Source organism: Leuciscus leuciscus, assembly GCF_965113295.1.
Source record: "Leuciscus leuciscus genome assembly, chromosome: 1".
Lineage (NCBI taxonomy): Eukaryota > Metazoa > Chordata > Actinopteri > Cypriniformes > Leuciscidae > Leuciscus > Leuciscus leuciscus.
Genome location: NC_138725.1, coordinates 64,524,473 through 64,537,923, shown reverse-complemented (window position 1 = coordinate 64,537,923; position 13,451 = coordinate 64,524,473). Strand labels below are relative to the sequence as shown.

Here is a 13,451-nt window from a genome sequence, read left to right as displayed (position 1 = left end):
AATCAGAGCAGAGTAGACCAATCACAACAGACTGGGCTGTCTGACCAATCAGAGCAGAGTAGGCTCTCGGAAGGAGGGGTTTAGAGAGATGTTGTATTAATCGAAGGATTTCAGGGTTTCAGACACTGTGAGAAAAGAGGTGATGCTGTGTATTGGTATATACGGGAGTGAGCAAGAACATGAGGAATGGAAAACCAGTCCCAGTAAAGTACATCAGATTGTGATAGTCTGCTACATCCTTAACAACCGAGCACTCAGAGCAAGCACTCATCTGCAAGATGGGGTATTGTGGCATGCAAATGAATGCAAATTACCTGCACTTAATGCAGTTCGCATTTAAGGGCTTTAGTTAATCAAATGCTAAAACAATGCAGACAGCACGTACTATCAGTGGGTGCACATAAATGTCACAATCAACGTGTGAAATTCATTCTCAGTGCGCTCTCCCCTTTATATAGATCATTAGACTGCTCACGTGATACTGCGTCTTGTCGATGCCGATGAGGAAGAGGAGCTCAGCGATGAAGAGGTTGATGCAGAGGTTCTTGTGGATGGTGTTGCGGTCGGTCTGCAGGCCTCGCAGGAAGCAGAAGGTGGAGATGCAGATGGCGAGACACACCAGTGAAATTACGATACCCACCCACGTGATCACAAAGAGAATCAACTCGTGCATCCTTCCTGGATACTGAGAGAGTGAGAGATGGATAAGGGAAATGGCATAAACGGATAGGCTGCCTGAGGGAGAGTGACTTATGAAAATCCAGTAAATGTCAAGCTGAAACTGCGGTGTGTGTATTTGTGTAATTTGCTTTTGTGTGTATAGATGTGTGTGTGTGTGTGTGTGTCTTACAGACTGCATGGAAGCGAAAAAGTTGTTTATGTGTATGAGAGCTTTATTCAAATTTGTTTATCAGCCAGTGATAAATGTAAGGGAATATGTGTGTGTGCCTGCACTTACATCAGGTTCGTGGTGTACCATCAGCACAGCGAAGTTGGTTAGATGACTACAAGAGCAGGTTGTGTGTGTGCTGTTGCTGTCCATCAGCCTGCAGCCCTGAGATGACCACTGGCCCGTCATCGAACGCTCCGAGTAGTTCCAGAACGAACAGTTTGGGGTTAAATGATTCTCCAGCTGCAAAGATGTGGGGACATGAGAAAACAACAGAGAGAACGATCTTGAGGAATGGGCCCTACATGGTTTGTCCATGAGGTTCCATGTCAGACCTTTCTGAATTAAAGTATGGCCAACATGGAATGCATGGACAATCCTATTTAATTCCTCATGGAACCCATGGACAAACCCATTTCAGGCCCTTACTGGGGTTAATTCAGATCGGGCCGACATGGAACTCATGAACAAAGCCATTTAAGGCCCATACTGGGGCTAATTCAGATAGGGCCGACATGGAACACAGAGACAATCCTATTTAGGGCCCAAACTTGGCTACTTCGTCATGAAACCCATGGACAAACCCATTTAAGGCCCTTACAGGGACTAATTCAAAAGAGCTGACATGAAACCCATGGACAAACCCATTTAAGACCCTTACAGGGACTAATTCAAAAGAGCTGACATGAAACCCATGGACAAACCCATTTGGAGCCTATACTGGGGGCTAATTCAGATAGGGCCGACATGAAACCCATGGACAAACACATATAGGGCCCTTACTGGGGCTAATTAGATAAAGCTGATATGAAACCCATGGACAAATCCATTTGGGGCCCATACTGGGGGTTAATACAGATAGGGCCAACATGGAACCTATGTACAAATCAATTTAGGTCACCTACTGGGGACAATTCAGATAGGGCTGACATGAAACTCATGGACAAACCCATTTAGGGCCCTTACTGGGACTAATTCAGATAGGGCCGACATGGAACCCATGAACAAACCCATTTAGAAGACATACCTCAAGCCCCTATCGTTGCTACATTGGGGGCCATGCAATGTTGGCTGGGATAGGAGTCATGTGCAAATCCATCATGGTCAGGAACCATATTTCTAGGTCTTACAAACGTATTTTCACTGTATTGTCTGAAATAGCAGTTTCTGCACTGCACTTGATTCTCAAGTAGTGAAACACGTTACAGAACTGACCAAAGGGATTATGTTTGCATTCATCTGTTCAACATGTTCAGAAGAATTCATGTTTAAGGGGCACGAACAATTTACTGCTGCATTCATTTTCTCACAAATCTGTGTCTTTCTGTCAAGGCAAATGTTAATTATAGACACATGTACCAGTCACAGTGTTGAATGAATTGAGGATACAGGATGGTGGTTTCAGCTTACAAGTGTAGACAAAATGCCTGTACATTTTTATGCAAATCACACATGTGTTAAATGAAGGAGCTATATTGTTGTGTTGTTAGTTACTTCCTTAAAATAACAGTTTCTTTACAATTTGATAAAATTGTATTTCACATATAATGTTTTTTTATTTTTTTTTATGTAATCCTCTTATGCTCACCAAGGCTGCAAATATTCGATATGAAATACTGTACAAAAACTGACGCCAAACTTCTGAATGGTAGTGAACATGAAGTGCAATGTTATGGTTTGAGGACAGGTGGTTTTAGGGGTAGTGATAATCAAATAATAATCATTGAGTTGAATGCAATTTCTTTATTTTTTTTTTTTACAAAATGATTTACACAGAAACTCGATATGCTGATGTTTAATGTAAGAGACCCCATGTGTAAGAGTAGCTAATGCAAGATGGCTTTATAGTTTATTGCTTGTGTGTGTCTATGAGAGTTTAATGTACCTGTAAATGTCTAAGTGTGAACACCACAGGCTCGGTCAGAAACACTCGACTGGACTCCTTATTGATTGACGCTGCGATGACGTGTGAATTCACCGCCAAGCCCCGCCCACCAGGCCCCGCCTCCATTTCCATCTTCACGGTGGCGTTTTCAGTGGACAGGAACGGGCCCAGGTTCTTATACAGCACGAAAACCACTTTTACCTGGCCTGTATGGAGAAACACAGCACAAGAAAGAGAGTGGCAGGAGGATATGAATAACAACTAAGACGAAAAAGGGAGCGGTGGAGCGAGATGAGTGAAGGTTAAAATGATTTTGACTGGGAGGGGGTGAGTGAGTGATCAGGGGATAAAGGAATTTTAATATGGAGGGCAACGTAACATTCATCTCTTCAGCGCTCACTCACTCCGTTTCTTCCGTATGAATATTTCATGTGCGTTTGTTTCAATCATACTAATCTCGCTTCCCCCGCCCGACCTGCCTCCGCAGAGAAGCAGCGAACGAAGGCGTACCTTCAAAAAGAGGCAAAACGTAGGAGTGGTGGAAAAAGCGAAGAGTAGGAGAGATGATGGCGGGATAAGATGGTAAAGAGATGGAGGCGACAGGAAGGAGAGAAGCAGGAGAAAAGAGAGCTGAGATTGCTCCGTCAGCCTGAAAATGATAGTAATCTAGTCGCCTCTCGGGCTGTTCGATTAGGAGTGCCGTTAAGAAACCATCAGGGAAGAAATAGTCTCAGCGCTTTTGTTAATCTGATTAGGTTTATTATTATCAACTAATAACGGTGTAAACCAAAGTGGAAATTTGGCTAAGCTTCAGTGAAACTGCACGGGGAAGAGTGATGGAAGGGGGACGGAAGGAGAGAGATGCAGCTGCGACTGACCGTTACGGCTGTACTGTTTGAAGGTGGAAGCCGAGAGCTGGATGCTGCTGTCACTGGGACCGTTCTGAGGGAACGACAAATCCTGAGAATCCGTCTCTGTGTTCAACACACGCACCTCTAAATCTAAAGACACACAAAAACACACACTTTGAGTGTTTGAACTGTAACGAAACAGCAAAAAAGGTTAAAGGTTACAATAAAGCTACTCATTTGGAAAAGTTAAAGCATGTTAAAAGAGTAGCTAACTACACTGAAGCTATTTTTATATTATATACACTAGCTGTTCAAAAGTTTGGGGTCAGAAAGTAAAAAAAAAAAGAAGAAATTAATACTTTTGTTGGTAACAATATTTCAATAATACGAAATAAGTAAATACAAGTAAATTTGCAACTGGGCCTAAATCTGTAACCAGTCCTTCTCAATCCACTCCGAGCGGGATTCGAACCAGCTCTCCGGCGTGGGAGGCGGACCCTTACACGTCAACTACCATTCTTTAGACTTAGTAGACTGTCTGCTTAATATCTGCTAACACTTTATTTTGACGTCCTCCAACAGATATTCAGATAGTCCTACTGATCGGATAGCTATATGATTTGTTAAAATGGTTCCATTTACACTTGGCTGCATAAATGTGTCAATTCCTGCACTATATGCAAATCTACATGAGTTCACGTCAACGGAAGTAACAGATATGAGCTGCATTTTTTTATCATCAGCTAATTTTAAGATCAAAGACCGCAATAGGAGAGAGAGCGGCATCAGCACTGGTAAGATCATTTGTGACCCTGGATCACAAAACCAGTCATAAGTCGCACGGGTATATTTGTGGCAATAGCCAACAATACATTGTATGATTCAAAATTATCGATTTTTCGGTTATTAAGTAAAGATCATGTTCCATGAAAATGTTTTGTACATTTCCTACTGTAAATATCTCAAATATTTATTTGTGTGAGTGAATGCACCATAATCGTGAACATAAATTGACATCTTTAAAGGCAATTTTCTCAATGTTTAGATTTTGTTGCACCCTCAGATTCCAGATTTTCACAATGTTGTATCTCGACCAAATATTGTCCTATCCTAACAAACCATACACCAATTGAAAGCTTATTTATTCAGTTTTCATATGATGTATAAATCTCAATTTCAGAAAATTGACCCATGTGACTGGTTTTGTGGTCCAGGGTCACATTTAGTCTCATTACTTTTAATGAAGATGATTGTGTTCTCACACACATTGGCTTGCTGGAGAGATACTCAGCGACTCATCTGTGGCGATGCGTGTTGCAGAATTACTGTCATATCTGGGAATAATAATATGTCATATAGTCTATAACACGCTCTCACACATTTATTTTTTATAATTTTGAGAGGAATAAAATGTACATATGTGGTTTCAACAACCATACGCATTTACACTTGTCCAGTTTCGTCTGGAATGCGTCTCAAACCACCTCCTGAAGTGGTTTAAGCGATCGGATTTAAATCCGTCTCGAATGCGTTTCAGAGTGCATTTACACCTGGTCTTTTCTCGATCGGGTAGATATCTGATCAGAGAAAATACATGAAGTGACCAAGTGTAAACAGGCCCAAAGAACCCTGAAAGAAAGACATGGATCTCGGTTTCCACAAAAAATATTGAGCAGCTCAGCTGTTTTCAACATTGATAATAATAAGAAATGTCTCTTGAACATCATATCATCATATTAGAATGTTCTCTTACGAGAGGTACTCTCGTACTGCGTAAATCTTACGCTAGGGGAAAATCTCTTTTCCGCGAGATACTGAAGCCAAAAAATTATCCTTAATTTTGAAATAATGTAAAACGCGTTGCGGCAGCATGCAGACACAGGCGAGACGGCTTGTGCGCCTATTGGCTGCCCTGCGGCAACTGCAGCAGCCTATCGATAAGGCCCACTCGTGACGTCAGCTCCAATGGGGGCGCTTCGCGCCCAATACGTCACGTCCCGCCAGAATGGGCGTGGTCTAGGGCTATAAACATAGCTTCGAGAGGCTAGCTCACTGATTTTTCATCTCTTCAGCGAAGCTCTCGCATCGCTGGACCCGGAGAGAAGCCGCGCCGTCTGAAAAAGCCTTTCAGCGGGACGAGTCGACACTCTGAAGCCGCTGGCCGCGCCGCCTTCAGTCGCCTTCCTGCTGCGCTATCCGGCGTTATATCCTTTCTCTGCTACTGTGTTTTGTGTATGTGTGTGTGCTCGCCGCCGCGACACACACTCTCATTGCACTAAAAGAGCCGGGCGTCTTTTTCAAGACGCCCCTTTCCTGAGGATCACGCAGCTCTCGCGCTCGCGCTCGCTGACGGCGACCGCCCTCACTGCGAGCCAGTTACTGCCTGGTGACTCTGAGGACTCACCTGGCATCCTTCTCCGAGACTGCTCCTCCGCCCCCCCCAACCCGCAAAGCTCGCCGGTGCGCCCGCTTGCCTTGCCTGCTTGGGGGATGATACCTGCTCTCCCTCTGTTCGAGCCGCGCAAACCGCGCCGTTCACAGGGGATGTCAGGAGCGGACGGTCACGGGGCTAGCTTTCTCTCTCCCTCTGTTCGAGCCGCGCAAACTGCGCCGTTCACAAGGGAGGCTGGAAGCGGACGATCGGGGTTAGTTTTTCTTTACGTTACAAGAAAGCTACCCTGCCCTTGCGCCCCATTCACGCGTCACTCACCGGCGAAAAGACAACTCAGTTCCCTGATTAGGCGACTGGAAATATCAATATTGCAGCAAACGAGCCTGTTGTAACACGCACGCTTGCAAGCAAACGCCGAAGAAAACATGTTGACGCTCTTTTATATGCTCATGCATCTATACACCTTTGTGTTCCCCCCCTGTGGCTCAGTGGCGGAATCTTAGGTTTTTCACACGAGGGACCGGGGTTCGAATCCCGGTCTAACGGCAGATATATTATGCCGCCAATGCTTCGCTCTGTCAGTTCCCTGAAAGGCGACTGCAGATGTGCATTTTGCAGCCAACGAGCGCGCTGTACAACCCGCTCGCCTGCACCCAAACACCGTTTCTATGGTTCCCGTGCGTCACTGGCGAAAGGAGAAAAGGGTGTTTTTTAGCCCCGCTGCGGCCGGGCCGACCTCCACTCCTGACACATTTCTCATTCCCCTCTTAAGTTCAGGTGACTGGAAATGTCAATATTGCAGTGAGCGAGCCTGTTGTTTTGCACGCACGCCTGCAAACAAACGCCAGCATGTTGACGCTCTTTGATAATACTCGCGCTACTGAATATCTATGTGTCTTCCTCTGTGGTCCAGTGGTAGATCGTCAGATTTTCACGCGAGAGACCCGCGATCGAATCCCGGGTCTACCGGCAAAACACACTTTTTGCCGTCAATTCTCGCTCTGGCAGTTCCCTGAAAAGGCGACTGCAGATGTGTATTTTGCAGCCAACGAGCGCGTGGTACAACCCGTTCGCCTGCACCCAAACTCTGTTTCTATGGTTTCCGCCTCTGAAGTTCAGACGACTGGAAATGTCAATATTGCAGTGAACAAGCCTGCTGTAATACACGCACGCCTGCAAACAAACGCCAGCATGTTGACGCTTTCTGTTTCTATGGCAACTTCTCGCTCGTTCAGTTCCAGTAAATGCGACTGTTCCAGTGTATTCTGCAGTAAACAAGTCGGCGAAATAGCCCGCTTGCCTGCACACAAACGCCGCTTTTACGGCTACCCAGATAAATCCCATAAGAGTGTATTTTCTGGTGTCCCGGCCACGGCCGATGGTGTTACGAATGTAGACGAAATTCCTACACAGAAACACAGCCCGTCACACAGGGCTCGCGCACATGAAATCGACCCAGGTCGATTGCGCATTAAACGTGGTAAATGTGCCCACTGCCCAGTGCCCACAAACACTACGTTCCGCATATCTCAAGGTTTCTGTAAAAACAAAACCAACGTGCATTCGCTCTGCTCAGGCGAACAATGCTCTCAGTGTTGTAAATGTGCCCGCTATCCCGCGCCCACATTCACACATAGACATGACAGGTCCTACGGGACTCGCCCAGCCCTCCCCTCTCGGTTGACCACCGCAAAGGAGTCGAGCGCGGGCAATCTGCCCGCCGTTATCAGCGCGCCCCCTGCCTCGAAGCGCGACGCTTATGTTACAGCACACCGAAGCCCCTCTGTCGCTGAGCGACCAGAGCGCGCTCCGCATTCAGCCCCTAGCCATTCATGCAGATGCATGGGCAAGGCTACCCGGGGGTTTTGAAGTGGGTGCTAGACATTATAGAAAGAGGCTATTCGCTACAGTTTCGCCGACGCCCTCGCCGCTATGTGACGCGCGTCGAAGCTACGGTAAAAACAGAAGTAGCACCACCTACTTCGAGCCGAAATTTTGAAACTGTTGAGCAAAGGGGCCATAGAGCCTTTATCTCAAGCTCAGAGTGAAGGAGGGCTATACAGCAGATACTTCCTGGTACTGAAAAAAGACGGGGGTCTCAGACCCATACTAGATCTAAGGCAACTGAACAGAGTGCTTGCGAAGCAACAGTTCGGAATGCTCACGACCAGAAAAACCCTCACGCACATTCGCCGAGGAGATTGGTTTGTGTCAATAGATCTGAAAGACGCATATTTTCAAATACAAATAGCGTCACGTCACAGGCGACGTTTGAGATTCGCCTTCGAGGGCCAGGCATATCAGTGCTCAGTCCTACCGTTCGGCTTGTCTCTAGCCGCTCGCACCCCTCAGACTACAGGGCATGCGAGTATTGAACTACTTGGACGATTGGCTGATTCTAGCTCAATCTCACTCGGTGCTCATAGAGCACAGGACCATTTTGCTCGATCACCTCGAGAATCTGGGTCAATTGGGCGAAGAGTTCTCTGTCTCCCAGACAGATAATATCTTTTCTGGGCACAGAACTGGACTCGCTGTCTATGATAGCGCGACTGTCACCAGAGCGCGTACTAGACATTCAGCGCGCAGCGAGCTCTTTCCGCTGCGGCGCATCTGTCCCGCTCAAGAAATTTCAGAGGATGCTAGGTCTCATGGCCTCAGCATCATCAGTACTTCAGTTGGGCTTGCTTCGCATGCGCCCGCTACAGTTCTGGCTGAAAGCGCGAGTACCGCGCCGAGCGTGGGCTTCCGGTCTGCTTCGTCTCAAGGTCAATCAGAAATGCATCGCAGCTCTGAAACCTGGGAAAGCAAACGACTTGTACCAATCAGGTGTTAGCCTGGGGACTTCCTCGAGTGTGAAGGTAGTGTCTACGGACGCCTCCACCTTGGGATGGGGAGCACTGCTCAAGGGCAGACCGTTCTTCGGCCAATGGTCAGAACGGGAGAAGCTTCTACACATAAACTGCCTCGAAATGTTGGCAGTAGACAACACACTGACGCGTTTTTGTCCCTAAATACGAGGACACCACGTCCTGGTCCGCTCGGACAACATGTCAGTGGTTTCCTACATAAATCGCCAGGGCGGCCTCAGGTCCCGAAACCTGCACAGGCTGACAGAACGCCTCCTGGTGTGGGCTCAGCGCAACCTGCTCTCGCCGAGAGCAGCGCATGTGCCAGGGCTCCTGAACGTAGGACCGGACAGACTGTCCAGAAACAATGTTCCGACAGGCGAATGGCTGCTGCTGTGGAAGAAATTCGGCAGAGCGGAAGTAGACCTGTTCGCGTCTCAAGAAAACGCTCACTGTCTGGAATTTTTCTCCAAGAGCAGGGACGCGCTGGCTCACGTATGGCCCCGCCGCCCGCTCTATGCCTTTCCTCCCGTCTTTCTCCTGCCTCAGGTGATAGAACGGATCAGAGAAGGATGCTCAGTGCTACTCGTAGCGCCGTTCTGGAAAAACCAACCCTGGTTCCCAGTTCTGATGCCTGATGCAGTTCTGGGACCTCCTCTCTCAGGCCAAGGGCTCGTTTTGGCATCCGCGCCCAGAGCTGTGGTCCCTTCATGTTTGGGCCATCAACGGGTACCCGCTGACCTCCCCAAGCGGAGTGTTAAACACGATCACGCAGGCTAGAGCTCCGTCTATGCGACGTCTCTATTCCTCGAAATGGTCAGTGTTCTCCAGCTGATGCACAGCTTGTGGCGTGTCGCCCCTAGACTGTGGGGTGACGGAGGTTCTCTCCTTCCTACAAGAGCTGTTGGACAAGGGCAGGACCCCTTCCACGCTCAAAGTGTATGTGGCGGCCATAGCAGCGTTCTCAAAAACAACGCTGGGTCAGTCAGTAGGAAGGAACGATTTAGTCATCGTCTTCCTTAGAGGAGCTAAGAGACTGAATCCTCCCAGGCCTCCCTCAGTCCCTGTATGGAACCTTTCTACAGTGCTGGAAGCCATGAAAGGTGACCCATTCGAGCCTTTACAGACGATTGATCTTAAACACCTGTCTTTCAAGACAGTGTTTCTTCTGGCTCTCGCTTCAGTGAAGCGCACAGGGGACTTACACGCGCTCTCAGTAAGCGCGACGTGTATGGAGTTTGGGCCTAATGACTCAAGAGTTATACTCAAACCTAAGCACGGTTATGTTCCAAAATCCCTCAACACACCGTTTAGGGCGCAGGTCATTCCCTGTCAGCCTTACCGGTCTCTGACGAGGAAGGAGACGCAAGCTTCCTTTGCCCAGTCAGAGCATTAAGAGCTTATGTGTCTCGCACGTCTGTTTTCAGACAGACAGAGCAGCTCTTTGTTTTCACTCTACGGACGTTCTAAGGGACTTGCCGTGTCGAAACAGAGCCTATCCAGTTGGATAGTTGATGCTATAGCGCTGGCTTATACCTCTAAGGGCTTACAGTGCCCATTTGGAGTCAGAGCACACTCCACGAGAGGCGTGGCCTCGTCGTGGGCTTGGTCTAGTGGGATTGCCTTGCAAGATATCTGTATGGCGGCAGGCTGGGCCTCCCCGTCTACATTTATAAGGTTTTATAACCTAGAGGTTCCCGCCTTGCAGGCTAAGCTGCTTTCGGTCTAAAATCGGTACTGTCTGCCCTGATGTGTTCGGGCCAGAATACTGAAACTGCTTGAGCAAATGCTCGCTGTTGGATCGCGCAGCTCTATGGGCAGTGTGTAAGACCCACTATATTCGTCAGTCCAGGCCGGGGGTCGCCCTGACTGTACGACACATCATCAGTATAACTGCTCCTTATAAGATGTTATATTATTACAGGAATGATGCTATTCTAGCCACTCTTTCCTGGGCTCTCTGTGAGTCCATTATGATCATGTACTATATGAGCCCGGGCTCTTGCCCTTGGGACTTTGGTGCTGGATCTTAGCATGCACGGCGTTTTACACTGTTTCCCCTAGCGTAAGATTTACGCAGTACGAGAGTACCTCTCGTAAGAGAACGTACTCGGTTACTAACGTAACCTCGGTTCTCTCTAGAGAGGAAACGAGTACTGCGTATCTTGCCGTGCCTGCACACGCTCTGGTTCGCTTCGGCGATGAAAAACCAGTGAGCTAGCCTCTCGAAGCTATGTTTATAGCCCTAGACCACGCCCATTCTGGCGGGACGTGACGTATTGGGCGCGAAGCGCCCCCATTGGAGCTGACGTCACGAGTGGGCCTTATCGATAGGCTGCTGCAGTTGCCGCAGGGCAGCCAATAGGCGCACAAGCCGTCTCGCCTGTGTCTGCATGCTGCCGCAACGCGTTTTACATTATTTCAAAATTAAGGATAATTTTTTGGCTTCAGTATCTCGCGGAAAAGAGATTTTCCCCTAGCGTAAGATTTACGCAGTACTCGTTTCCTCTCTAGAGAGAACCGAGGTTACGTTAGTAACCGAGTACGTTTTCTAAAGGATCATGTGACACTGAAGACTGGAGTAATGATCAATTATATCTTAAAATATATTAACATAGAATATATTTATTTAACTTATATTATATTATAACTTATATTTCACAATATGATCAAATAAATGTGGCCTTGGTGAGCTTAAGAGACTTCTTTCAAAAACCTAAAAAATTGTACCAGCCCCAAACTTTTTAACAGTGGTGTATATTTATTAAAACATACTAAATACATACTAAATACAAAATCAAAACTAAACAGCAGTGAAAAAGTTAATAAATAGCAGTATTTAAAAATAAATAAATAAAATGTGTGCTGGGAACTGGGTAATGACTGCCGAATTAATATTTTAAACATATCAATTACATGAACTATTATAATGAATAATTCCCTATAACGAATCAGACTTCTCAATGCTACCTGAGGGTGAGACAACATTCTAGGACAGTGTGTTTGCTTGACTGAACAGCTGCAAACAGAGATGTAACATTAAGTTGCGCTACACTGCTATTAAGTCACTCGGGAACGAATAGCATGTTACCGGAAAAAAACACAATTCATGTTTTTAAAAGAGCCATCAATACTTTAATTTAGTTACACCACAACAGAAACTCACCGACATTGGCAGCGTGGTCTGAGAAGTGATTATTGTACATGTTATTGGCCAAAAGGAAGGCGCCTTTCTCCATGACGTCCAGTAGCATGGTGGCGGTGTGCGCCTGCTCCGTACTGTTCATGTCCTGCCATGACTCTAAAGCCTCGGCACGCAGGAGATTATCCACAGTCTGCACAACCGCCTGCGCACACATACACAAACAAACATACAGTGACACTTCATTATGATTACATTTGACATCAAAGATCACAAAATATGACTCTCTGGGAATCTTATGTAACGTCTGGAATTTATTTCTACTAAGGAGCAACATCTTATGGGCCATTGTAAATGACATGAGTGCTAAAAGAAAGCCTTGGGCAAGACATACAGTATTATCATTGCTAGAAGTCTCTCTCTCTCTCTCTCTCTCTCTCTCTCTCTCTCGCACACGCACGCACACACACAGTGCAGATAAAATTAATCTGAGGTAGGCATATGCAATAAAAAATATGGATGGCACTTTCTATGAAGCCTGTATATGTTATGCATTATGAATGCAGTCATAATGCCACATTGTAATGCATTATATCTTTTCATTAAAAGTAACCGCCAATATAATATATTATAAAAATTCCTGGTACCATGTTAAAAGACCCCATGAAATCAAAACACATTTTGCTCTATATGCGACTTCACTTTTAAACATTGACAATTTTACTTTTAGAAGATACACTGCCATTCAAAAGTTGGAGATTGATTTTTAAAAAAAAATGTTTTTTTTTTTTTTTAAAGTCTCTTATGCTCACCAAAGCGTCATTAAATTTTTTTTAAAAAAAGTGTTTTAATATATGTGACCCTGGACCACAAAACCAGTCACATGAGTCACTTTTTTTGAAATTGAGATTTATACATCATCTGAAAGCTGAATAAATAAACTTCCCATTGATGAATGGTTTGTTAGGATAGGACAATATTTGACAGAGAAACAACTATTTGAAAATCTGGAATCTGAGGGTGTAAAAAACCCGAAACATTGAGAAAATCGCCTTTAAAGTTGTCCATTTGTGTTAACGATTTTGCTGCATTCACTCACAAAAATAAATGTTTTATATATTTATGGTGCAAAATATCTTCATGGAACAGGATCTTTGCTTAAAATCTTAATAGTTTTTGGCATAAAAGAACAATCGATAATTTTGACCCATACAATGTATTGTTGGCTATTGCCACAGATATACCCGTGCGACTTGTGACTGGTTTTGTGATCCAGGGTCACATATGTAATATCTCAAATGTATTCCTGTGATCAAAGCTGAATTTTTAACATCATTACTTTAGTCTTAAGTGTCACACGATCCTTCAGAAATCATTGTAATATGATGATTTGATGCTATTATAATACATTTTATCATTATTATTAATGTTGAAAACAGTTGA

General features: G+C 45.7%; 1 protein-coding gene across 1 annotated transcript in view; it reads right to left on the bottom strand.

Moving 5' to 3' along the window:
* The window catches only part of adgrl1a (adhesion G protein-coupled receptor L1a), a 183,848-nt gene that overhangs the window by 28,540 nt on the left and 141,857 nt on the right, over positions 1-13,451 (bottom strand). Inside the window, exons 12-16 of the mRNA XM_082150570.1 lie at positions 12,033-12,213; positions 3,653-3,775; positions 2,775-2,980; positions 959-1,132; positions 476-685 (exon numbers count right to left, since the gene is read on the bottom strand). Of these exons, the coding sequence (XP_082006696.1) occupies positions 476-685; positions 959-1,132; positions 2,775-2,980; positions 3,653-3,775; positions 12,033-12,213 (894 nt within the window). The remainder of the gene's footprint in view (positions 1-475; positions 686-958; positions 1,133-2,774; positions 2,981-3,652; positions 3,776-12,032; positions 12,214-13,451) is intronic.